The 27,439-nt window shown below is 48.1% G+C and overlaps 1 protein-coding gene across 1 annotated transcript; it reads left to right on the top strand.

The window, feature by feature from the left end:
• Nucleotides 1-27,134, top strand: Pabpc1l (poly(A) binding protein cytoplasmic 1 like). The gene is made up of 14 exons (XM_052184229.1): nt 1-208; nt 2,056-2,249; nt 4,319-4,434; nt 6,742-6,881; nt 7,051-7,145; nt 10,048-10,185; nt 12,202-12,297; nt 18,340-18,588; nt 19,269-19,359; nt 20,336-20,449; nt 22,314-22,420; nt 23,694-23,787; nt 26,154-26,284; nt 26,636-27,134. Exons 1-14 carry the CDS (start codon nt 16-18, stop codon nt 26,702-26,704), a joined length of 1,827 nt encoding a protein of 608 aa, XP_052040189.1. The 5' UTR covers nt 1-15; the 3' UTR covers nt 26,705-27,134.
• Nucleotides 27,135-27,439: the final 305 nt, after the last annotated feature.

The raw sequence follows: 27,439 nt of genomic DNA on the forward strand, positions 1-27,439 counted from the left end.
GGTGCCCTGCACACGATGGACACCGGTGCCCAGGGCTGCTCACTCTCCTCACTCTATGTGGGCGATCTGCACCCCGACGTGACCGAAGCTATGCTCTATGAGATGTTCTCCCCGATTGGTACTATTCTCTCCATCCGTGTGTGTCGGGACGTGGCCACCCGGCGCTCTCTGGGCTATGCCTACATCAATTTCCAGCAGCCTGCTGACGGTGAGCCCTAGAGAAGAGAAAACTTTGCTCTTAACATTCTTGGGCCAAATACTTTCCTTTAGATAACTACCGTCCTGAACTGGAAAGTTTTCTTTCAAATGAACTTCTATTAGCTCAGTAATAGTGATTTTCTATCTTATCTTTTAGGTAGAAATGGGCCTGTGGGTATTTTATATTACAGATCATAGCCAGGGAAGATTGGGCAGCCTGGGTTTCCATCATCTGTATCATAGTTAGGGAAAATGAGGCCCAGACACAGGAAGTTGGAAGGCAGGCATTCAGTCACTAAAGGGAGACTTGGCAGTTAGTGCCGGGCCTGCTTGGTTGTCGCTGAGTGGCGTTGGGATGAAGCAGAGCTGGGTTAGGAATCTGGAATCTGTGTGACATCAGGCAAGTGGCTCAACCACTCTGAGCTCAGTTGGCTGTGTAGAAGGAAACCAGGGTTCTGCCTCCCTTCAAGAGTGGTTCTGTATGAGATTGACAGCACCTGGGAGGAAGCTGCCCGAAGCCTTGCAGGTGGGGAGTGGGGAGGAGGCCTTGGGTTCCTGCCCTCCAGGGGAGCCTGACATGAGGTCTGCACCAGGTGCCTCACCTTTCTGATTCCGGAAGAGCTGCCTCCTGTAGGCTTTGCCAGCCACTGTCAGGGTGAAATCATTGATTAGCAATTGTCAGCCAAGCATGTCTGCTCCTCTGCTGGAAGTGGAGGACAAAGGTTAAGAACCCTGATTCCTGATTTGCCAAGGCTATGCCACTGGGCAGGATCACCCTTGGTGAGAGGTCAAGGCTTGTTTCTCTGCACTATGAAGAATGGGAAACCAGAGTGTGACGGACCATTAGGGACACTGGACGCACTCTCAAGTGACAGTGTATGAACCACTCCAGAAATGTAACTAAAGACTGTCCTCCCCCAGCTACTGGGAAAGCCATGGCAAGAACATGAATTTGAGGCCAGCATGGGCTACGTATTGAGATCCTGCCTCAAGGTGAAGTTGTTCAGGCCTCCTGTGTGACACAGGGGGTTCCCTGAATCCAGGATGTTCTTGCCCTCCACCACACCCCACTTCTGCTTATGCCTGTCTGCAAAGCTCCCGACTGAAACAGGGCCTCTCCATCAGGGCCCAGTCCATAGATGGGAGATCGGATCAGAACTGTGGAGATCCTGACTGGATCTGTTAGCAATGGATGGAAAGGACAGACTTCTGTAGCCTACGCCACTGCATTCTGCTTGCCTCTTCTGTGCCTCTGAAGCTAGCAGGGTCCCTGAAGCAGGCAGCCCATTATCTGCAGGGAATAGGTGGTCCAATAGAAGGGTGCTGAGCAGAGACCTCTGGTGGTGCTCGTGCCGCCATTTACCAAACACCTATCCCCTGCGTCGTGCAGAAACCAAGTACCGTTCATTGCATGGTTTTTTACTTATCCACATGCTTGCCGGCCTGGCAGTAGGGGATGTTGCTTCATTTAGGTGTGGGGAGGAAGGTTCCGTCGCCATGTCCTCACTTCACAGGTGGGGATGAGGGACTGGCAAAGGGGGTTCATTTCTTTTTCAGGATCATCCACTCTATGTGCATCCAAGGCTGGGCTAGCCTGGCTCTGCCTTTGTGAGCGTCAGCCTCCCCTTGTGTATGATGGGAATCCGTCCTCCTTGCTGAGAGCTGGTCTTTCTGCAATGTGTCAGGGGTACCATGTACAATCCCCTCAGCTTAATCCACCAGTCTCTCAGGCTTGTACCTCAAGAGAGACCCAGACGATGGCTTTCCTTTCCTTGATCCTAGAAGGACTTGAAGATTCAGGGTCACAGATGTCACCTAACTTGCCCCCCCTTCCCCGCTTCCTTGCCTCCCCTCCAGCGGAACGGGCCCTGGACACAATGAACTTTGAGATGATCAAAGGCCAACCCATCCGAATCATGTGGTCCCACCGAGACCCAGGCCTTCGAAAGTCTGGTATGGGCAACATCTTCATCAAAAACTTGGAGAATTCCATCGACAACAAGGCTCTGTATGACACCTTCTCCACCTTTGGAAGCATCCTCTCTTCTAAGGTGGGCACACCCTCTCTGGGGAAATCACTTGGTGTCAAATGCCTTTGTAAGGTAGAGGGATGTTAACCAGCCTCACAGCACAGGCTTTGGCACTTAGCCAGGAGCTAGTCATGGTTTTATCTTCTCAGAGCTGTTAGAGGTCACCCCTGCATCCAATAACCAGCTCATGGTGTGTCATCTCCCTACCTCGTGGCTGTCAGCAATACTGTTTGTTTTAGTTTGATTCTGAAATGGTGATTTGGGTTGAACTCAGTTGGACAGCATTTCTGGCCTTGACTGGGTTCCCTTGCATGCTACCTGAGCCTGGTGGGAACTCTCAGGAGGTCCAAGTGGGTCTGACCAGCTGTCAGTTAAAACATTTGGAATTTCCTCCGTGTGGTCTTCCATGCTCCTGCAGGATAGCCCAGGCTAGCTCAGGTCTTTCTTGCAGCTGTGGCAGGTCATCTTCCCTGCGGATAGGGCCTGTCTGTGCCACCCAAAGGAGTCCAGTGATACCTGAGGTGTATACTGAAACAGGCAGCGCCTTGCTTTGAGGGCCAGTGAAGGGAAGAAGCTTAGTTGTGGAATATGTTCTTTTTGTTTTTGTTTTTGTTTTGGGGGGTTTTGTTTGTTTGTTTTTTGAGATAGGGTTTCTCTGTATATCCCTGGCTGTCCTGGAACTCACTCTGTAGACCAGGCTGGCCTTGAACTAAGAAATACACCTGCCTCTGCCTCCCAAGTGCTGGGATTAAAGGTGTGCGCCACCACCGCCCGGCATGGAATACATTCTTACATGCTGTTAACACATGTTGTCTATGTCTTGAAGGGACCTAGTCACAATCACAGTTTCAGGAAGGGCATCTCAGCAATTGGCATGGGAATGGAGTGGTAGATAAGGCCACTGGGCAGAGCCAGGTGGTGGTTCTGTGATAACTGGGGTCAGAGCCACCTTAGAAATGGGGTTAAAAGCCTTCATTCAAGTTCACCAAGAGCCGAAAACTGAGGTATTTTTTTGTTCTCCACTTCTGACCTTTCAACTTGAGTCAGACCCATTACAGAACAGACGTGGAGTGTTCTGTATCAAAATTGAAGTGCATTTGTTGTTGGAATAATACATAAGATTGGCAAAATATAAGGAATATAGAAGAGAAGAAACTAAAAAACAAGGTTCTGTCCCTTCCAGCCCTGATCCCCAGGAATACTCATTGTCAGTAGTTCTGTGCAGTGGCTACAGGTGCACGCACTTGTCATCTTAGCATTTGTGAGACTGACGTAGGAGGATTTCAAGTTTGAAGCCAGTCTGGGCTACAGAGCAAGATCCTGTCTCAAAAATCCCCCAAACAAAAGCCAACTAAAACAGGTGTGTGTGTGTGTGCGTGAGTGTGCGTGCATGTGTGTGTGTGTATTTCAAAATTTTCTATGTGTAGATCCCCCTTTTTATTTTGGATTTTTTTTTTTTTTTTTTGAGACAGGGTTTCTCTGTATAGCCCTGGCTGTTCTGGAGCTCACGCTGTAGACCAGGCTGGCCTCGAACTCAGAAATCCACCTGCCTCTGCCTCCCAGAGTGCTGGGATTACAGGCGTACGCCACCACTGCCCGGCTTGTAGATCCTACTTTAATCCAAATGGGCATGATTTGGGCCTGCCCCTTAGTTATCCAATTCAAATAACTGGAAGCCACATTCTCTACCACACGCTTTTGTAAACCAGGCAATGGCACGACAGCTTCTATAACCAGTCTTCCCTGCGATGTTTACAGTATCACAGTATCTTCAGTTTGCTGTCAGAATCAGGAGACAGCTATGGGACTGAAATCCCAAGTCCATTCTTACATAGGCTGTCACCTCAAGCAAAGTGCTTTGGTCTTTTTAAACTTCCATTTCCCAGTTCTAAACTGGGGCTGTTGTGAGATTTGGGTCTCAGTCTCCCCCCAACCCACCAGATGAGACCCCAGGGTCTGAGCTCCATCCCTCCCCAGCCTCCACATATCCGTGCATATCCGTGACCATTCACGTCATTACCCCTTTGTCCTCCTTCTCCCCCTGAAGTCCCTGCTGGGTGGTGTCTCTGTCCTTCCTCCCTGTGACCCAGGTAGTATATAATGAGCATGGATCACGGGGTTTCGGCTTTGTGCATTTTGAGACCCACGAGGCTGCCCAGAAGGCCATCAACACCATGAATGGGATGTTGCTGAATGACCGGAAAGTGTGAGTTGGGGGGGGGGGGAGGGGCTGGGGGAGGGGAGAGGCTAAGGGGGTGGAGCCGTGAAATCAGGACTGTTGCTTCTGTGACTGTCTAGCGGGCACCAGGTGCTGCGCAGAGATCATCCTTGGCGTGTAACCTCAGGTGAGTCGCTCAGTCTCTCAAGGACTCTTTCCTTGGGTAAAATTGGAATTGATAGCTGTCTAAGAACTATTCTGAGCGAGGGCTGAGAATTCTAGAGGGAATAGCCAATGGCCCAATCGTGGATGGGCTGTCCTGTCCTCATTGTTATTCAGACTGCACAGCTGCAGCTCTTTCCTTGGCCTTGTGTGCTGCTATTCCGTGGGACCTGGGGGCGGATGGGAGAGCAGGCACATGTCTTGTCTGCCCAGGTTGGGAATCACCCCATTTCACAGATGGGAAAATTGTGCTGCAGATCTGGAAAGTACCTGTTGCAGGCTGGTCCTTTCCACATTTGGAATCTGCCTATCTGATGGTTCAGCCACATGCCCCCCTCCTCCCTGCACTGTGGGAGGGAAGGCAACATTTTTGTTCTGTGGGTTCCTTTTTGAGACAGGAGTAATAAGAATTATGAATTCTATCCAGCCTGTATAAAAGACACACAATCCAGGTATTTTATTTACAAGTTGTAAGCCTAGATTGGGCAGGATTTGAAGCTATTCCAACTCACATGCCAGGCATATGTCCCTAGTTACCTCCTGTTTCTCCTGGGCACATGCTCATGGTCCATCTCTTCTCATAGCTATTTCCTCCTTTCCCTCTCTTCCTCTTCTTTTTCTCTACCTAAGGCCCTCAGTCAGGTAACTGAAAACCTGCCCACCTCTATCTACTGCTCAATCACAGGCTTTAACCTTTTATTTAGCAATTCACTCGTGGAAACAAGGTTACATAGCATCACTTGGTATATGTGAGGATCTCCTTGTTAGGAGCAACCAGGTCTTGGGGACTATTATTTAGCATCTGAATACCTAGCAGATCAGACCAACCAACCCTTGGCTGATAGGGTCCCATACTACACAACTGGGATGATCTTGAATGCCCCATCCACCTGCCTCCACCTCCCAAGTAATAAAATTACACACGTGAGCTACTTGCCCGGCCTGAGTTGCCAGTGGCACTGAGTTCTTTGATCTGGATTTTCTCTGGGTCCTGTCTACTGCTCAGATTACTTGACTCTGAGGTTTCCCAGATTCACGGATATCACTAGCAAGCACTTCTCTGTGTTGTCTGCTGATGCTTGGTGTTCAACTCTTGGTGTCTGCTCCAACTTCCTTATGGTTTTTGTTTTTTGTTTTTTTGTTGTTTTTTCGAGACAGGGTTTCTCTGTGTAGCCCTGGCTGTCCTGGAACTCACTCTGTAGACCAGGCTGGTCTTGAACTCAGAAATCTGCCTGCCTCTGCCTCCCAAGTGCTGGGACTAAAGGAGTGTACCACCTTCGCCTGGCTCTTCAACTTCCTTATAACACATGCATTCCATAAACCATAAATTCCATAAAAAGTTGAAGCAGAACAATGAGTTGTGTTCAGGAGTTTCAGGGACTCCTGGACAACATAATAAGAGTCTTCTCTTTTCACACTCCCTCCTGAATGATTCTTAGATGTGTTTAACTTGAAAATTCTAGGTTTTTCCTTTCCTTTTTAGCTGTGCTTGGGATTGAACATGCTAGACAAGCAATTTACTACTGAGCTATAGCCATAGCCTAGAAGCCCCGGATTTTATAATAAATATTATATTTAAATGATGGTAGTCTACTCTCCTTTACCACCAGTGACCCTGACACTGACCTTGTCTGAAAAGCTCACCTCGCTTCCCTGGAACTCTCCATACTTATTAAATGGATAAACAAAGACCCATGGTGTGACCTGGACCCCACATTTCCAGGAATAAACCCTAAGGCTTGGAGAGCTTCAGTAACTGGGTTAGGATCCCACAGCCAGGCAGCTGTTAGTGAGGATCCAGCCTTGTGTTTGATTCCAAATCCACGCTCTCCTTTCTTGTGCCCTCAGGTACCTAATAGGAGCATTTATTCTGTGTGATTGTGTCACTAGAATGAAGTCCTTGTAACCTCATGTAAGGGTTAAGGTCCGGAATATAGCTTCTTGCCCATTGAAAACAACTGGGCTTTGGATACATTCAGTCCATGGAGTGTGGCCCTGCCAGGGTTCCCAACAGGAGACAGGAAGCTGAAAGACAGCAATTGGTCCAAGTGACCTAGGGGTGCCGGGGTCAGCCCAGACTGGGATAGAGGGACAATGAACCTGGTGGTTTCTACTCTGTTGATGTGTCCACAGCTTCGTAGGCCATTTCAAGTCCCGACAGAAGAGGGAGGCAGAGCTGGGGGCTCGGGCCCTAGGGTTCACCAACATCTATGTGAAGAACCTGCACGTGGACATGGATGAGCAGGGCCTCCAGGACCTCTTCTCCCAGTTTGGTGGGCTTGCTCCCCAAAGGAGGAGGGGGAACACTATTGCTCTGCTTCCATGCCCAGGTCTGGTGGGAGGAGGGCTTCCCCGGGGAATTCCTGGGGACTTACATAAGAAGGAAGGGACCATGCTGGTCCCTTCCCTAAGTCCCTGCTAAGCCGGTTTGGTCCTTCCTAGGAAAGATGCAGAGCGTGAAGGTGATGAAAGACAGCAATGGGCAGTCCCGGGGCTTTGGCTTCGTCAACTTTGAGAAGCATGAGGAAGCCCAAAAGGTAGGTGCCTCCGTGGTCCTGCTCCAGAAAGGCTCCCCAAAGCCAGGCGTAGGAAGTCAGAAGATCAGGGGCAGTGCAAAGGGCAAGAAAGCCCCGCCCCTGCCCAGCCCCAACTCTCCCCCTGTCCCGCACCCACGCTCCCCTCCCCACCCCACCCCCCACACCCCACACCCCTACACCCTGCCCAGAATGCTAGGATTTGACCTTATCCTTCCTTGTTGGTTTCTTTTTTTTCTTTTTTTTTTTCTTTTTTTTTTTCTTTTGATTTTTTGAATTTGGTTTTTTCGAGGCAGGGTTTCTCTGTATAGCCCTGGCTGTCCTGGAACTCACTCTGTAGACCAGGCTGGCCTCAAACTCAGAAATCCGCCTGCCTCTGCCTCCCAGAGTGCTGGGATTACAGGCGTGCGCCACTACCGCTCGGCTCCTTGTTGGTTTTTAAGCCTAGAAGTTCAAAGAATTGACCATTTAGGCACGGAAGCATTCCTCACTGTGTGCAAAAACTTACTAAAAATTGATCTCTTGGGTAGCCAGAGAACCCCCTTAAATATTTCTCCTACACCAGTAAAATATCCTAATCATGGAGTATCAGTGTACGCTTGGGTCTGTCTACCACGGTTTTCTGTGGATAAACCGATGGGAAATCAATTCTTCAAGTAGATGTTCTCTGGCAGAAGGGACAGGATTGTATGCTGTGTAACCTGGTCAGTGTTGCTTAAGAAAGGAAAACTCTACAGAGATGGCTCAGCGGTTAAGAACTCGCCACCGGAGTTTCCAGCACCAACATCAGTGGTCTCACAACTGGCTGTAACTCCAGGTCCAGGGATCTGCTGCCCTCTTCTGGCCCCTCCAACACCTGCCCACAGGCAGTATACTCAATACACATTCCTCCTCCTCCTCCTCTTCTTCTTCTTCTTCTTCTTCTTCTTCTTCTTCTTCTTCTTCTTCTTCTTCTTAAACATGAATTGTCATGTAATGTAAAAGATTGAGGTAGCTGGGAGATGGCAGAGTGGTTAAGAGCACTGACTGTTCTTACAGAGGACCCAGGTTCAATCCCCAGCTCTCCCACGGTGGTTCACGACCATCTGCAACTCCATGTCTGGAGAATCTGACTTCCTCTTTTGGCCTCCATGGAGAGAAAGAGGGGGAGAGGGAGGGAAGGAGAGAGGGAGGAAGAGGGAGGGAGGGAGGGAGGGAGGGAGGGATAGGGAGAGACAGGGAGAGACAGGGAGAAACAGGGAGAGAGAAAGAAAAAGAGAGAAAAGAAAAAGAGAGAAAGAAAGAGAGAGAGAGAAAGGGAAGGAGGAAAGGAAGAAGGAAAGGGAAGGAAAGGAAAAGAAAGAAAGCCAGGCAGTGACAGCACACGCCTATAATCCCAGCACTTGGGAGGCAGAGGCAGGCAGATTTCTGAGTTCGAGGCCAGCCTGGTCTACAGAGTGAGTTCCAGGACAGCCAGGGCTACACAGAGAAACCCTGTTCTGAAAAAACCAAACCAACAAGGAAGGAAGGAAGGAAAGAAAGAAAGAAAGAAAGAAAGAAAGAAAGAAAGAAAGAAAGAAAGAAAGAAAGAAAGAAAGAAAGAAAGAGGGGAGGAAGAGGGGAGAGGAAGGGAAGGAAGGGGAAGGAGGAAGGAAGAATAAAATCAGGACTGAAGTGCAATGTTTCTACAACTACTTATGAAAGCTCTCATGGTTAGCAAAAGGAATTGTTTTATGTTGTAAACTGTACCATGAAGGACTGTGATTAGACACTGAGTCATCTTGGAAGAAAGATGCTTGTTGCTTTGTTCTAATGAGCCCTAGGTGGGGGCAACAGAATACAAGTTTAACTTATTTTCTAGTAGATCTTCTAGAGCAGTGTAAAGTTCCTGGAAAAACTGGGTAGATTGCATAGGTGTCCCACAAGCCTCTACCACGCACAGCCTCTGCCATTCTCAGCATCACTAGCAGAGTGGCACATTTGTCACACTGGCGAATCTACTTTTGACACACACCCCATCATCAACTGGGGGGTCTCTGGTTTACTCTGGGGTTCATCCTTCGTGTTGTTCACTCTCTGGGTTTGGACAAACATCGAAGTGTATGCATCCACTGTGACCGTAGGATGGAGTGGTTTTAGCTCTCTGAAGCCTGTGCTCCGTCACTCCTTTCCGGTACACCAGCCTCCTGACACCCACCGAGCTTTACATCGGCCTCACAGCCCTGCCTTCTCCAGAATGTCATCTGGAGAGAGTCCGCTGTTAGTTAGAGTGAGAGTTAGTTGCATCCTTTACTGACTGGCTTCTTTCAATGAAATGCTCATTTAAATATTTGGGGCTAGAGAGGTGGCTCAGCAGTAAAGAGCACATCTTGTTCCCAGCACTCGCAGTAGGAGGCTCACAACCCCCTGTAGCTCCAACTCTCAGGGATCCGGGATTCTCTTCCGGCCTCTCTGGGCACTTGCACACAGGTGTTCACACCAACGAAGATATACATACTTATGCATACATACATTAAAGGTCTTTACATTTAAATATGGAAAACTTAACATTAATTTTGAGTTTTGTTTTTCTTTTTGTTTTGAGACAGGTCCTCAGCTTGTAGCCCCAGCTGGCCTGGTCAGAGAGGAGACCCTGTATTTATCACAATTCTATGTCCCACCTCCTGGATGCCACATTGTCGCCCCTCAGGCTTCTATTCCGTTTATTAAAATAAAACCTACATCAAAACATTTAAATCCATAATATACTCTAGAAGCTTTTTAAAAGTGGTTGTCCTGTAAGAGACCTTTCCATGGTATTAATTATTCTCAGCTAGGAAGGCTGGCCTAGTTGTAGGTGGCCTCCTCTGGCCCAGGAGTCGGGATTGGAGATGGCCACATCCCAATGGTTCACTGTGGGCTCTCCTCTCCTTCTCTTCCTCTCCAGGCTGTGGACCACATGAACGGGAAGGAGGTAAGGGGGCAGGTGCTGTACGTGGGCCGGGCCCAGAAGCGGGCTGAGCGGCAGAACGAGCTGAAGCGCAGGTTTGAACAAATGAAGCAGGAAAGGCAAAATCGCTATCAGGTGAGGCCAGGCTTCAGTGGAGGCTGCAAGGTGTGGGGGTGGGGGTGGGGGGCAGGGCTGTGCCGAGGGGATGCCCACTGTGATTTCTTCCTGTCACCACCCTGCTTCTAGAAACTTGGGTCAGGGCAGGGTTGCATGAGCACTAGGTTTGGCTTCCCTGCCTGGCTTGTGACAGAGGAGAAGTGATATTTAACTGGACCACAAAGGGCTGCTTGGAATGCTGTCAACGTCAAGCAGAGTAGTCCTTTGTGTGTCCAAAGGACACGCACTGTTTCCTCCAGTGAGGGACAGCAAGAATGCCCTACATATTCCCAATCACCTCCGGAGGACACCCTGCTCGAAGCTGAGAATAATTAGGCCAAACGTGATACGTCTAGAAGTTGGAATGTTGCTTAGCCATCAAGGTTACTTTAAGTTGGGGGCTCGGTCAGCAAAGTGCTTGCTGGGTAAACGTGAGAACTTGAGTTTGAGCCCCCTACCCCCCAGTATCCAGGTAAGAGCTGGGTATGTCAGTACACAACTTAGTACAAGCACTCGGAGAGATGGGTGGGTTCCAGGGACTTGCTGACCCACCAGCTTAGCCTAACGGGGGATTCTCAACTCACAGAGATCTAGGGTCAACAACCAAGGAATGACTGAGGGAGACACCCAAGGTCAACTATGGCCTCTGCGTATGCGCACACACATGCACACACAATTACAGTGATTTAACTGCTGTTTTTAATATTTATTGATTTTTATGAGTATGTTTGCATGAGTGGATGTATATCACTGTACATATGCCTGCTACCTGTAGAGGTCAGGAGAGGGCATCAGATCCTCTGGAACCAGAGTTCTAGATGGTTGTCGTCCATCATGTGGGCTCCAGAAACTGAATGTAGGTTCTCTTCTAGAGCAGCCGGCACTCTCACCTGCTGCTGTTTCTGAGACGGATTCTCACTATAAAGTTCTGGTTGGCCTGGAGCTCCCTACGTAGACCAGGCTGGCCACGTTCCTCCTGTGTCTCTCTCTCCCATGTGCTGGGATTATGATCAAAAACCACCATACCCTACAAAGTTAGCTAATTAAATTAGCTAACTACAACTAACTAATTAAAATTAGTTAATTAAAAAAATCAGTGTCGATCAATAACTAACTTCTTGGAGATGATAACCCCCCTACATTTTTTAATAGAAGTTTTAGGGTTTTGTTTGTTTGTTTGTTTGTTTTGTTTTGTTTTTTTCCAGATAGTGTTACTCTGTGTAGCCCTGGCTATCCAGGAACTCACTCTGTAGACCAGGCTGGCCTCGAATTCAGATATCCGCCTGCCTCTGCCTCCCAAGTGCTGGGATTAAAGGCGTTCGCCACCACCGCCCAGATTGAAGTTTTAGATTTTTATGGAGAATGTACATGGTTTATATCATGTGTACATACTTGTGTGTACACATTAGACAGCTTCATCCCCACTGCAGGGACCCTTGAGAATGTCTAGAACCTGCAGGTGTCACATTTGGGTGGTAGGGAACACCGGAGCACATCCTGTGGTGGGCAACACAGTCCATACAACACAGAGCTGGCACCAAAGATAGCGCTGCAGTTTTGACATCTCTAAGATGGGGATTAAAGTCTCCTCATCTTACGGTTCACGTGCAAAGGGCTGAGTGGTGTCCTGCACCATGTAAGATGATATGTCAAGCTGCCAGGTGGTGACTAAAGCAGAGGCGGCCTACCAGGAGGTCTGCAGACAGCTGTTCCATTCAGTTGTCCGGAGAGCCTCAACCTGCTTAGGTCTGAGACCTCCTTACATGGTCCTCCCATGTGAAAGGGGAGCCTAGGAATTGTGCAGGTGTGTGGGAGCAGATGTGAGCCTTAAAAGTCATGTGACCTGAAGCACCTGGGGACAGGCAGAGACCGAGTGGCTGCATGAGGCTGGGCTCTGCACGTATGTCCCTTGTGAGCTGGCCAGACACTGACCCACCACTTCCGGCAGACTGGGGCTCAAGGGGAAGGAGCACTGAGCAGTATCCCCTCTTTCAGGGTGTGAACCTTTATGTGAAGAACCTGGACGACTCCATTAACGATGAGAGGCTGAGGGAAGTGTTTTCTACCTATGGAGTGATCACCAGCGCTAAGGTGAGGGTTGCTGCACTCTTAGAGGACTCCTTGCCTTTGTGCCTCCCCCACCCGCCCAGCCTTTCACCCCTGCAGCCTCCCACTTCTACCCACCACACCCCCAGCTTCTGACCCCTACACACCCCAGCTTCTGACCCCTGCACACCCCCAGCTTCTGACCCCTGCACACCCCCAGCTTCTGACCCCTGCATACCCCCAGCTTCTGACCCCTGCACACCCCAGCTTCTGACCCCTGCACACCCCCAGCTTCTGACCCCTGCACAACCCCAGCTTCTGACCCCCCCACACACCCTCAGCTTTTGACCCCTGCACACCCCCAGCTTCTGACCCCCGCATACCCCAGCTTCTGACCCCTGCACACCCCCAGCTTCTGACCCCCGCACACCACCCAGTTTCTGACCCCCGCACACCACCCAGCTTCTGACTCCCGCACACCCCCAGCTTCTGACTCCCGCACACCCCCAGCTTCTGACCCCCGCACACCCCCAGCTTCTGACTCCCGCACACCCCCAGCTTCTGACCCCCGCACACCCCCAGCTTCTGACCCCCGCACACCCCAGTTTCTGACCCCACACACCCCCAGCTTCTGACCCCCGCACACCCCCAGCTTCTGACCACTGCACACCCCAGCTTCTGACCTCTGCACACCCCCAGCTTCTGACCTCTGTACACCCCAGCTTCTGACCCCTGCACACCCCCAGCTTCTGACCCCTGCACACCCCCAGCTTCTGACCCTTGTACACCCCCAGCTTCTGACCCCTGCACACCCCCAGCTGCTGACCCCTGCACACCCCCAGCTTCTGACCCCTGTATACCCACAGCCTCTTGGTTAGCTACCAGAGACTTTGAGCAGGGTCCCTCTTTCTGTTTCTGGCTAACACCTTTGGAGATCCATTGGCAGCTTTCTCTGGACTGGATGGGGAAAAAAATAAACATATAATGTAGGCATAGCACTGGGCTTGAAGTACTGTAACATTTGATTCAATAATCGCTCACAGATACCTACTCTATGCCAGATTCCAGAAATGTGTCCTCTGTCTGGACCTCAGTTTAGTCATCTAGAAAATGGGACAGCTTTACTCTTTCTAACCCATTTGTTGAGTACCAGCTGTGGGCCCAATCTTGTGACAAACTGCCATCTTCATTAGCAGTTCCATGACTATGAAGGAGGCTTAGGGCCCAGGTCTCTCTTGTAAGATGAAAGTGTGGCATGGGCTGTGTGGGCCTCAGCCCTGGCTTCTCATCTAGGTCAGACAGGCTGCATGTGGAATTCTGAGGGCATGACCTGAACATTTGACTTTTTATTTTAATTAAAGTTGTATTACATCTTGTGTATGTGTGTGCACACACACACACCTAGAGCTTAGAGGTCAACTTGTGTGTGTGTGTGGGGGGGGGGAGTCATTCTCTCTTTCCACTGTATGGGTCCCTAGGGATCTAACTCAAGTCATTGGGCTTGGCAACAGGTGTCTTTACCTGATGAGCCCCAAGCAGGCGTCTTTATCTGCTGATCTCCCTCTCCCACCCCAGGGATATTTGACTTTATAGAGCAGCCCAGATGGTTGTAAAATGACCCAAGACTTGTTCATTTCATACCAGGGTCTGCAGGAAGTATGTGCAAATGAGTAAGACACAGCCCATGCCTCTGAGGGCTTCATGATCTAGTGATATGGTCAGATGCATCACTATTGTGAGACGGGAGGTGGGGGCTGGGGAGAGCTCAGTTGGGAATGTGCTTGCCTTGCTAGCATGAGGACCTGAATTCTAGCCTAAGAAGGTGGGTAAAACTAAGAGCCAAGTCTGGTGATGTGTTCTGTGTGAAGTATGTGGTGGTATTTGAGGTGGTGCAGTGCTGTGTATTGTGTGTGGTGTTGTATAGTGCTATGTGCAATGGTGTAGTATTGTGTGCAGTGGTAGAACGCTGTGTGCTGTGTGTGGTGCTATATGCAGTGGTGCAGTGCTGTGTGCAGTGGTATAGTAAGTACTATGTGCAGTGGTACAGTGCTGTGTGCAGTGGTGCAATACTGTGTACAGTGGTACAAAACAAAGGTGGACGCTACTTAAAGAGTGATACCCATGGCCTCTGTAAACACATGTATGTTAACCTGCAGACACATGAATATGTGTCCTGCACATTAGCACATGCACACACATGAACATGCACATTAGTGCATACACACAGGCTGGGAGGCAGTGTTGGATACAGAGATGCCGGAGCTCAATGGGGCAGTAGGGGCTTCCTGGAAGAAATAGAAATGGCCTTTGACTTGGCTATGAAGAGATAGGGACCAGAGGCAGGAGTAGGTTATATGATAAGGATTTATCTAATTATATACTTTTTCTATTTTATGCAAAATGTGATAAAAATAAGTCATAAAGCCAGGCGGTGGTGGCAGTGCACGCTTTTAATCCCAGCACTTGGGAGGCAGAGGCATGTGGATTTCTGAGTTCGAGGCCAGCCTAGTCTACAGAGTGAGTTCCAGGACAGCCAGGGCTATACAGAGAAACCCTGTCTCAAAAAACCAAACCAAACAAACAAACAAAAAAACCAACCAAACAAAACAAAACAAAAGTGTATAAATTGCCTACTGGAAATAAGCCATTGCCAAGGTAACTGTAAATTCCACTTAAGTTTTAGCTTTAGTAACATTATTGTTCCCTTTTGTTATTTGTTTATTTATTTACTTATTTATTTAAGGTTTTTTTTTTGAGACAAGGTTTCTCTGTGCAGCCTTGGCTGTCCTAGAACTTACTCTGTAGACCAGACTGGCCACGAATTCTTAGAGATCCACCTGGCAGGCAGATAATTTTTTAAAAAAGAACAATAAAGTTGGGCAGTGGTAGCACACACCCAGCACTCAGGAGGCAGAGGCCTGTGGATCTCTGAGTTTGAGGGCAGCCTGGTCTAGAGAGTGAGTTCTAGGTCAGACAGGGCTACACAGAGAAACCCTGTTTTAAAAAACAAAACCAAAACAAACTAAAACAAAACAAAACAAAAACTACCTGCTAACCGAAACTCTTAACAATATCTCTGCATGGAGATATCTGGTCTCTGGGTTTGAGAGATGAGGCAGTGGTTAAGAAACCTAGCTCTTCTCATGCATGAGCTTGTAACCCCAGTGCTATGTTGGGTAGAGACAGGAGGATGCCATGGCCTTGCTGGCTGCCAGCCTGACTTCAGATACCGTGAGACTGTTTTCAGGGAATAAAGTGGTAGGTGATAGAAAAGGATGTCCAGCATCATACACACACACACATACACACACACACATACACACACTCACACACCACATACACACATCACACACACACTCAATGTACACACATCATACACATACACCACATATCACACACATTATACACATACAACACACTCATTCACACATCACACACATATACACACACATAGATACATCATACACACCACATATACACACACACATCACACATACACTCATACATATACATATATCACACATACACACACACCACACCAAACGCCACAAACCACAAATATACACACCACACATATACACATCACACACACACACACACACCACATATCATATATACATACATCATACACATACACACACACCATATGTCACACACACACTGTACACATCAATACACACACCACACATCATACATACATATATCATATGCATACACACACACCATATGTCACACACACACACCGTACACATCACACACACACACACTCACACATTACACACATCACATACATACACCACATATGACACATATCACACACATACAACACACACATTCACACATCACACACATACACCACATATGACACATATCACACACATACAACACACTCACACATTCACACATCACACACATACACCACATATGACACATATCACACACATACAACACACTCACACATTCACACATCACACACATACACCACATATGACACATATAACACACATACAACACACTCACACATCACACACATACACCACATATGACACATATCACACACATACAACACTCACACATTCACACATCACACACATACACCACATATGACACATATAACACACATACAACACACTCACACATCACACACATACACCACATATGACACATATCACACACATACAACACTCACACATTCACACATCACACACATACACCACATATGACACATATCACACACATACAACACACTCACACATTCACACATCACACATTTATACACACTCACACATACATACATCACACACATATACACACATTCACACATACATACATCACATACATATACACACACTCACACATACATCATACACACCACATATATACACACATCACACATACACTCACATGTATACTCATATGACACATACACACCATACCAAACACCACACACCACAAATATATACACCACACACATACACATCACACACACACATACCATATATCATACACATCATACACACACCACACATCACACACATACACACACATGCCATACATCACACACACATGCCATACATCTCACACACACACATACACCACACACCACACATCACACATACATTACACACACACACACACACACACACACACACAGGCCATATATCACATACACACACAATGACATCTGCTCTGATGAGCTTGTGGATCTCTTCTAAGAATATTTTTAAATGTAAAAAATAAAATTCATAGAATCATCAGGAAGCCAGTTGTATTAAAATCCAATTACCAAAATACAAAGGCAACAGGCTGTGTGCTGTGTTGTTAATGCAGTAAAGCTAAGGGTCACCACAATGATGGTAAAAATAGCTAGCACGTTGAGGTCACCATTAGGATGACATAAAAATATTTGATTTCACAAGCACGTCCCAGGCATGGCCAATACTGCTATGCTTCCTTTTTGTAGCTCATTTCTGTAATTGAAATAAATAAAGACACTTTCACACAGTTCCATCAGTGCCCCTCCCTTCGGGCCTACAGTCCAGAGGTGTGGCAGTTTGAGAGTCACTGTCACAGCATGAGCTCTGCTGGAGTGGTGCTTTAAGGGGCTCTGGCCTCTCGGGCCTGAAAGGGTTAAGAATGTCCCCGGCCTCTCACCTGTGGAAAGATGAGGATGATTACTTCAAAAGCTCAGATCCCAGCAAAGCCTGGAAGAGGACCAGCAGCTGGTTGGCAAGAACTAACAGTAACTCAGTCAACAGCCATGAGGGAACTCTGGGTCTCAGACACACAGCAATCTCTGGCTTGCTTCTTTTCTTTTCTTTTCTTTTCTTTTCTTTTCTTTTCTTTTCTTTTCTTTTCTTTTCTTTTCTTTTCTTTTCTTTTCTTTTCTTCCTTCCTTTTCTTTCTTTTCTTCTCTTTGTTTCTTTGTTTCTTTCTTTCTTTCTTTCTTCCTTCCTTCCTTCTTTCCTTCTTTTCTTTTTTTTTTATTGGGGGCTGTTGGGTTGGAGACAAGGTCTCATTGTGTAACTAGGATGTCTTTGAACTAACTAGGTAGCGCAGGCTGGCTTTGAACTCTCAACGATCCTCTTGCTTTGGCCTCCTCAGTGCTGGAGTAACAGGTGGGCACCACCACACATTGCTCTCTGTAATGCTCTTTAAGCTTTTCTGGAAGTCTAAAGTGATAAAGTCTAAAGTCCAAAAGTATAAGGTAAGAAGGCAGCTGAGAAAGTCTGTTGCAAACTTCTGAAGAACCCAGCCTCATGCCTTGAGGAAGAGTAGAAACCACCAGAGTGTCTTGAGTCCTGGTTGGACTTGAACCACCAGGTTGGTGGCCTTGGACAAGTCACTCTTGAGTCACCAGGGAAGCCATGGCAACTCCATCATCAGGAGGCTGGGTGTGAGCCACCAAGGCTTGTGACGTGTGTGGCACAGGGTAGGCCTCAGTAAATGAGGGGTGTGTGGTTCGTCCCATCCTCACAGTATGTCTCAGGGTCTGCTGAGTGGCGGATGTGTTCCCAGGGAAGAAGCGTGTATCCCAGGAGTCTTGCTTCCCTGTGCCCAGCAACCCTTGTCTCGTCTTGCTTTTAGGTGATGACAGAAAGTAGCCACAGCAAGGGCTTTGGCTTTGTGTGCTTTTCCTCTCCAGAAGAGGCAACGAAGGCCGTGACAGAGATGAATGGGCGCATTGTGGGTACGAAACCACTGTATGTGGCCCTGGCACAGCGCAAGGAGGAGCGGAAGGCCATCTTGACCAGCCAGTATAGGCGACGCCTCTCTCGTCCTGTCTTCAGTTCCTTCCAGCAGCCTACCAGCTACCTGCTACCGGCTGTACCCCAGGTGACAGCAGCTGGGGACAGAACTCCACAGACAGAGGCTCTGTCGAAAAGACCTTGGACAGCTGCTCCAACCCCTTAACGCCTCAGTCGCTCCATCTTTAAAGGGGCCTCCGTGAGATCTTGTCTTCCAGTCTGTGTGAGATTCCTGAATATTGCCCTGCAGGGATTCTGTGGTTAAATGAGTTTTGGAGATCTTGAATTAAGTAGCAAAGCCTGAATGTCTTTATTGTATCTATTCTCTTCCCAGTTATGTCGGCATCCATCGGCCCTCCCTAAGCAGCCACAGTGCCTGTAGTGTTTTCCCCACTCAGGCGGTCACACAGCTCAGCTGCCCTGGCTGTTCCCCTTCTGAGGATCATGGCTAGGGAAATGATGTCATAGAACTCAGAGCAGTAGAAAGATATGACTGAGGACCAGTTGCTAACATCCTTTAGCAATTGCTTGAGCTGGGACAAATTGGAGTGACATACTTTATCTAGGTCACTGGGCCAGAGTATGGAACAACGGTTGACATAAATCTGAGCTCTTGCTCTGAGGGGTTCAGGGATAAGGGGAGATGAGGTGAGAGGGTGGAACCACCTTGGAGGCCTGAGCTGTTTCCTGCGGGGGATAGTGTGGTTCTCACAGTGGTATCCTGGAGAAGATGCGAAGCCCTTCACCTCCGATCCTCTCCTTCCACAGTCTACAGCCCAGGCTATGTACTACAGTTCTGGCTCCATAGCTCCAGTGCAGCCTGACCCCAGGTGGACAGCCCAGCCACATGGACCTCCGTGTAAGTGACCCAGCCCTTTCCTTCTTCCGCCTGGCTTATGAATGTGAGCCTCAGGAGAAGAGACAGTTTAAAACTATGGGATCGAGCGTGGCTTTGTATTACTCAGAACTAGTTACCTTACCCCCCCCTGCCCCGAGCCTCAGTTTCCCCTCCCAGACTTGGGACTAAATGTTCATGAAGCAGCAAGCACTATGGATGGCAACCCTGGCAAAGACACATAGTGTGCCCATTATCACTTCTCTCCAAAGGCTACTCTGATTTGGAGCTGAAAATTCTTGCAAAGCAGAGAATAGAAAAATGAAACTCTTTTGGCTAAATTGCTAACGAATGACTTTTCTAAGAGCCAAGCTTACACGCAGTTCTCTTGGAACTAAAATGAATGAAGAAGGTACTTGAGAAATTCAGGGCCTGGGGAGATATGAGCTGGTTTTTTCATTGCAAATCTGAAAATCTCTGTACACTCCATAGAGTTCATGGTCTAGGTAAATCTCTCTCTCTCTCTCTCTCTCTCTCTCTCTCTCTCTCTCTCCCTCTCTCCCCTCCCCCTCCCTTTCCCCCTCCCTTCCCCCTTCCCCCTTCCCCTCACTTTCCCTTTCCCCTCTTCTCCCCCTCTATTCCCTCTCCTTCTCCCCCCTCTCCCCCTCCCCTCCTTCCCCTTCTTCTCCCCCTCTCTCCCCCTTCCCCTCTCTCCCCCTTCCCCTCCTTCCCCCTTCCCTCCTCCTCCCCCTTCTTCTCTCTCTCTCCCCCTTCCCCTCCCTCCCCCTTCCCTCCTCCTCCCCCTTCTTCTCTCTCTCCCCCTTCCCCTCCCTCCCCCTTCCCTCCTCCTCCCCCTTCTTCTCTCTCTCTCCCCCTTTCCCTCCCCCCCCTCTCTCTCTCTCTCTGAATTTCTAGCTCCTCTCCAGCCCTGGGAACTTAGGGCACAGTGTGGTACTTTGATGATCACCCCAAACCTCTCTCTCTTTTTCTCTGTTATAAGCTTCGTGCCCTCCAGCTGCCTCAGTGGTCCAGCCTCTAAGCACGACACAGCACCCCTGTATCCACCTCCAGGCCAGCCAGGCCTCCAGCCAGGTGCCTCACACACAGAGAGTAGGTGAGTGTGTGTGAGCGAAGTCAGGATTCAGAACGGAAGGGTATCAAGGAGTGAGAAACCTGAGGGTTGGCAGTGGAGGTAAGTTTTGACCAGGATCCATAGAGACCTTGCTTCCATGGTGAGCCAGGCCGGCTTTGAAGTGTATCCATAATATAAATGTTAGCATGGCATCCAGCCCTTGAGTATCACGTTGGGACCCTTGCTGATTGCTGTCTCTGCCAACTTAATCTTTAAAATAGGGATAAAAATAGTGTGCCCAAGCTGGGCAGTGGTGGCGCATGCCTTTAATCCCAGCACTTGGGAGGCAGAGGCAGGAGGATTTCTGAGTTCGAGGCCAGCCTGGTCTACAAAGTGAGTTCCAGGACAGCCAGGGCTACACAGAGAAACCCTATCTCGAAAAAAACAAAAAACAAACAAACAAACACAAATAATGTGCCCATTTTGTTGGGAGGATTGGTGAGTTCACAAACGGAAGGACTTACATCTTAGCAAGTATGGAAAGTGCTATGGCTTGGAGACAGGTGTGTCTGTTGGCTAATAGCCTCATATCTCTGTGCTGACTCTGTGCTCAGCACGGGGGTCAGGTGTTCTTTGGGGATTCTGCATAATGAGTCAAATGAAATCCCATGGTCTTCTGTCACTGCCAGGTTCCAACACCCATGGTCGTTGCCATAGTCTTCATTTGAGACACAATGTATAGTTGACTGCTTTACTATTTTTTAAAGGTTTATTTATTTTCATTTTATGTGCATGAATGTTAGCCTCCACAAATGTATGTAGCACTGCAGTGCCCGTGGAGGTCAGAGGAGGGTGTTGGATACCATGGAACTAGAGTCACGGACAGTTGTGCATTGCTGTATGGGTGCTGGGAAGTGAACTGTGGTACCACTCAAGAACAGTGAGACCTCGATTATTTCTAAGCCTGCAGTTTAGTGGCAGCCAGTAAGTTCACGGTGCTAAGTACAAACTGCAGCCATGGCCACCACTGTCGTGAAAACAAAACTTTCCATCAGCCACAGTCCTTCATTCATAATTCTTTCTAGCCTCTGAAAATCAAACCCATCCTCCTTTTTGCTTCTTTGAGTTTGCACTTGATCTTAGCCAAAAGGCTGAAAAGCAATTGCCCCTCTCACTGAGTGTGGTTACTTTATGTAAATGGCATTGGCCCCGCAGTGCTTCATGACTAGCTGTCACCTTAGCTCGCAGTCCTCAAGATTCAGTGGTGTTCCCGCAAGATGCAATGTCCTGCACATGACGATTCTGTGTCTTTTGGCTATGCGTTCATTCACCTGTTGAATTCCCCTGTGGGTTCTGGTACATAGATATTGCTACCATGTACACAGGCTTGCAGATTATCTTCTTGAGACTTTGCTTCCAATCCTTTTTTTTGTTTTGTTTTGTTTTTTTTGTTTTGTTGTTGTTGTTGTTTTTGTTTTTTTTTTTGGATTTGTTTTTTTCGAGACAGGGTTTCTCTGTATAGCCCTGGCTGTCCTGGAACTCACTCTGAAGACCAGGCTGGTCTCGAACTCAGAAATCTGCCTGCCTCTGCCTCCCAGAATGGTGGGATTACAGGCGTGAGCCACCACTGTCCGGCTGCTTCCAATCCTTTTGAGTACACATCCAGAGCTGAGATTGCTGGATGTGTTGATCCTGTGTTTAATTCTTTGATAAACCCCTGAATTATATTTCTATAGTTGCTGAATACCCAATGCTCCTGACAACAGTGCCCGTCTGCCTGCATATCCCAATTTCTTTACTGATTCACCAAAATTTGCTATGTATTTTTTCTAAATGGCCATTTGAAACCTGCTTTTTTCTCTTTTTTTTCTTTCTTTCTTTCTTTCTTTTTTTTTTTTTTTTACAGTCAATATTGGTACCCAGACTACAGGACCAGGTGGGGAGGGATCCTCTATCCCAGGCCAGCCTCTCATGCCACATAGAGGATCCTCAGCTGCACACAGTGCCCATGGGGTAAGGCTGTCTGCTCACTGTGGGCTCTGGGTACCCTGGCTCATAAGTTTGGCTAAGGCATTTTCCCTCTCTCTGGTCCTTGCTTTTCTTCATTTACACAATTTCATTTACTAATGTGTGCAAATCAGTCAACGATCATTCCTACTAACAGGGGAAAGAGAGGACCATGGTCATGTTCCGTTTACTGGTTACAAACTTTTTGTCTACGTTATTACCAAAATGAATTTGAACTTGCTGTTGAGTGCAGGAGAAAGATTCTAAGACCATGTTGAGCCCTGAAGGAATAAGATTAACCTTCAAAATGGGACTAAAAATTTTTTTTATTATAATTAAAAGGCTATGTATCTTCTGCCACCACAAAGGTTTTAAATTTAGTATTACTGAAATATGTCTAGAATTTCAATGTCTTGTTTGGATGACTTCAAAAAGTTGAAAAAAAATGGTAAAAAGAACAATTATCTTTAAATAGCAACAGTACTTTTAAAATTAGCACAATATAAGGGGGCGGTGGATGGGCTGTAGAGATGGCTCAGTGGTTAAGAGCACTGACTGTTTTTCCAGAGGTCCTGAGTTCAGTTCCCTGAGTTCAATTGTGGTGGCTCACAAACCATCTATAATGAGATCCGGTGCCTTCTTCTGGCACACAGATATACAAGTAGATATAGCACTCATATACATAAAATAAATACATGAATCTTGTTTTTTTTTTAAAAAAGCAAGCCTAAAAAAATTCAAGGGAAATCAAGAATAGCCCACTTAACACATGCACACACCTCATTAAGATGTTTGCTGTTGCTGTGTTCATAAAACTTGCTGAGAAAAGTGCTTTATCAGATGCAAAGTGATTATTAAGTGTGACTTTCATGTGATACATGTGCATGAGTGTTAGCCCCCACATATGTATGTAGCATGTGTGCAGTGCCCACAGAGGTCAGAGGAAGGTGCTGGATACTGTGGAACAGGAGTCACAGGAAGTTGTGTGTTACTGTATGGGTGCTGGGAAGTGAACTGTGAGAACTTGACTGTTTTTAAGCCTTCTTGTGACACATGGATTTTGAAGGGCCTTCATTGCTTCACCACATCTCTGGGAATAACTTTGTCTTCCAGTCCACACTCTTCTTAGGGACTCTCTGTGCCCCCACCCCTGACTGTGTAGACCTTGCTTCCCTCTTCCAGAGCCTTTCCTGGCTGCTTGTGTTTATCCAATAGGGTAAGTGTATGAGGCCTTTCCTATCCATGTGGTTAAGGGATGTGTTCCTGGCACCATGTGCAGGTCCAGGAATCGGCCGTGTATGTCCCTGGCCACCAGCCTCTGACTGTGTCCATGCTGGCTGCTGCACCTCTCCACGAGCAAAAGCAGATGATTGGTGAGTTGCTGTCTCTCCCGCACTGGGGCAGGTAGGAGGGCTGTGAGCTGGCTAGCCTGCCGAGAGCACCTTGAGTGAGGAGGATGTGGGAACAAGGTCTCCTTCCATCACTGTGAGACAAGGTAGCTTCACCCAAGCTGCCTCTTTCTAAGCCTCTGTCCTTGTGTCTTGAAAAGCCAGTGGGATGATGCTCCCAAGGCTTTTTCCTGCTTGCTATCTGGTCCTGACTTTAGGTGGGAAATATCTGGACATGGATGGGATCCGGGCCAAGAAGCAGGATAGGAGAATACCCTTGGGTTTCTACTGGTCCAGGATGGTCATTAGATGTGTCTTCATGTCTCTTCCAAAGTGCAGGAGTTCTGGCCAAAATTTACCTGTCTCTTGGTACTCACTGTGGGAGGCAGGAAATTCCTGTGTGCTGGGAAAATACGGGATTCCCTCTGGACTCTCAGCTCCAAGAATACTTCCTCTCTAGCTAGTTTCTGACAAGCTCTAATAAAAGACAACTTTAGTGGAGGCAGGGGGATGTCTTAGCAGGTAAGAGGGCTTCCTGTGTAACCTCGAGGACTTGAGTTTGAATCCCTAGCATCTGTCCACATAAAAGCTGGCCACAGCTATGTGTGCCCTAACTTCAGAGTTGGGGGACAGAGATGGGAAGAGAGCAGGAACTTGTGGGCTAGCCATCTAGCTGAACAGCCAGCTTCAGGGTCAGTGAGAGAAACTCTCTTCAGGGGATAAGGTGGAAGCTGATAGAGGACACCTCATGTCCTCCTCTGGCCTCTCTGTGCACACACACCTGCGCGCACACCCCCCTGCACACATACATACACCTGTACGCACATACACCTGCATGCACACGTACCTGCATACACACACCTGCACACACCCACACCCTGCACACACCCACGCCTGTACACACACCCACACCCACACTGCACACACACACACACACACACACACACACACACACACAGACACCTGCACACACATAGCTGTACACACACCTGCACACATACACACCTGCGCACACACCTGCACACATACACACCTGCGCACACACCTGCACACACACACACACACACACACACACACACACACACACCTGCACACACAGGTGTGTACACACACACACACACACACACACACAGATGCTATTAATGTTGGAATTAATGAGCAGCTCGTTGCTGGTCGGCACGATCTTCATCCCCACAGATCTCAAGTCCCTTCACTGCAGGCCTCATTGCTCTGTTGCCTCCTTAGCTTGCTTACTAGGGTTTGCTGCTTCATGCCCTCCTCACCCCCACACAGAAGAAAATTACAAATGCCTAATATAGGTTCCATTGGCCATTGTCTGTAAACTGTCACTGCTTTATGGGAAGACCTTTCTAACCCCACTCAAGTCTCCCCACCCTGTAGCATTCCTTCATGCCTTGTCAAGATGGCCAGACACCAAAACTAGGTTGTACAGCATGGAAGTACCAGGTGGTGGAAGGTAAATTTATGCTGTGTGTTTGCCTCCCACACCTCAAAGTCCCAAGTTGAGCATTACATCCTGTCTGGAATCTCAATGTCTCCGGTCAGAAACGCTTCTCATAAAACAAACAAATGGAGTCTTGAAACTCAACTGACTTAGCTGTAGATTCCTTTATATAGTATTGTTTATATTTATATATTATTATTGTTTATATTATCTATATCACTATATTTATCACTATATATTTAAAATATATTAAATGTATATACTTATATATAATATTCAACCTGACCCATCAGATTGTCCATTAAGGTGGTGTTGCTGTGTGTTGCTACTTTGTTTCCAACCCAGTTCCCGGTAAAAGACAGCTCAACTCAATCAGTTAACAAAACAAGCTATAAGTCTAGACTGGGCAGATCTCCCACTATACTACTCTATTCCATCTATATTATCCTATCAAACTTGCGGTTTCTCCAGGCTTCTCTCTCCCTGCCACCTCTCTGCGCCCCGCCCCCCTTCCCCTCCTGTTTATTCCCATAGCTCCTCCCCTAGACTCTCAGCTCCTCCCACTTCCTCCTGCCCAATCATTGGCTCAAGCCTTTATTTGAAAAGTTAAGGTAGGGAGAAGGTTCACAAGGCAACTCCTCTTCTGCAGCCCCTCTGAGGAGTGGAATTAGCATCAAAATACAAGCCCAGGGCTATCCACAACAGCTGTGTCCACTTTATAAAGTTGGAAAGAAGAGTTTCCAGTAATGTTACATGCTATAGCTTGGGGGGACAGGTTCTAGGGCAAGACCCCAGACACCCTCATTGCTCCACTCCATGATGCCTCTCATGGAATACTGGGCTCGGAGGCAGGTGTGTGTATAAGCTATCAGGTTGTTCTACACAGGGGAGCGTCTCTACTCCCTCATCCATGATGCCTGCGCCCCACTGACTGGCAAGATCACGGGCATGCTGCTGGAGATGGACAACCTGGAGCTTCTGTTATTGCTGGAGTCCCCAGAGTCCCTCCATGCCAAGGCAGGTGGAGACTGGGTGGCCACACAGCGAAGACCAAGGGCTGTCCTAGAGGAGTTAGGGCAGCTGACATCTATCTGCTGGGTCTTAGTTGAGGGTTCACAACTTCAGTCCCTCCACGGATGAGCTCTGTGGAGGTTCCTGGTAAAGCTTCAGTGCTATGTTCTGACAGTACAGAGTCATGTCCAGCAGTGTTACCTCTTATTTTAAGAAGGTGGCAGTGGGCTGGGATCCTGTGAGCAGCCGGGTATGAGAGCTCCATGCATCCTTTATTATACAAGTGAAGTCATGGCCCCTCTGGGGCCAGGTGTACGGGGGCAGCTGCACTAAGTTTCTCTGTCTTCTGTCCCATAGATAGAAGAGGCGGTGGCAGTACTGCAGGCGCATCGGGAAATGGAGGCAGCAGAAGGCTCCAGGAACTGAACTCTGTGGGTCCCTGGGGATGGAAGGACCGACAGAGCAGCTGAGCTGCTCTCTAGAGACTCTGGAGAGAACCCAGCAGACTTGACAATCAAAAAAGTCACTGTGATGTGTTGGTGGCTTTGTCTGAAGCATCAGGGAGTTTGGTAAAGTTCAAGGAGTCACAGGAGCCATGCCCAGTGGCTGGACATTCTCATGCCAGCTGCTAGACCTGTTTCCTGCCAGGCTCCAGTTGCCTGTTGGAGGCCTGGTCTGCTGGAGGCCATTCTACCTTCTTGACTGAAGATCAGACATCTTCCATATTCTGGGAATATTTTTTCCTTCCACTCCCCACCCCCCACCGAAAGTGGAATCCTCACCCCCTTGACTACTGATAACTGCCTTTCTGCTCTTGGTTCTAAGGCTGTGTGAACTCTAACTTCTTTCCTGATGGTCTCTCTGTTCTTGAGCTTTGGATATGTAATGAAGGCTGGACACACACAGTCCACTGCTGATCTTTTTGCTTTATATATTAAAAAATGCTGCAAAAGTCTGTCTTGCCACCCAGGAGGCTTTCTTGTGTTGGAAGGAGGGTGAGGTAGACTTCACTGTAGTGGGACTTTGGCTCTAAGGAGCAGAACCAGATCGCCAAACAGGTGGTGAAGTACACAGAAAGTGTGCATGTGACAGGGACGGTAACAGGGTGAGAGCTGAACTTAGGTATGAAACAGCTCCAAACTACAAACTGGCCATCAACAG

The sequence above is a fragment of the Apodemus sylvaticus genome, chromosome 5 (genome assembly GCF_947179515.1).
Source record: "Apodemus sylvaticus chromosome 5, mApoSyl1.1, whole genome shotgun sequence".
Taxonomy (NCBI): domain Eukaryota; kingdom Metazoa; phylum Chordata; class Mammalia; order Rodentia; family Muridae; genus Apodemus; species Apodemus sylvaticus.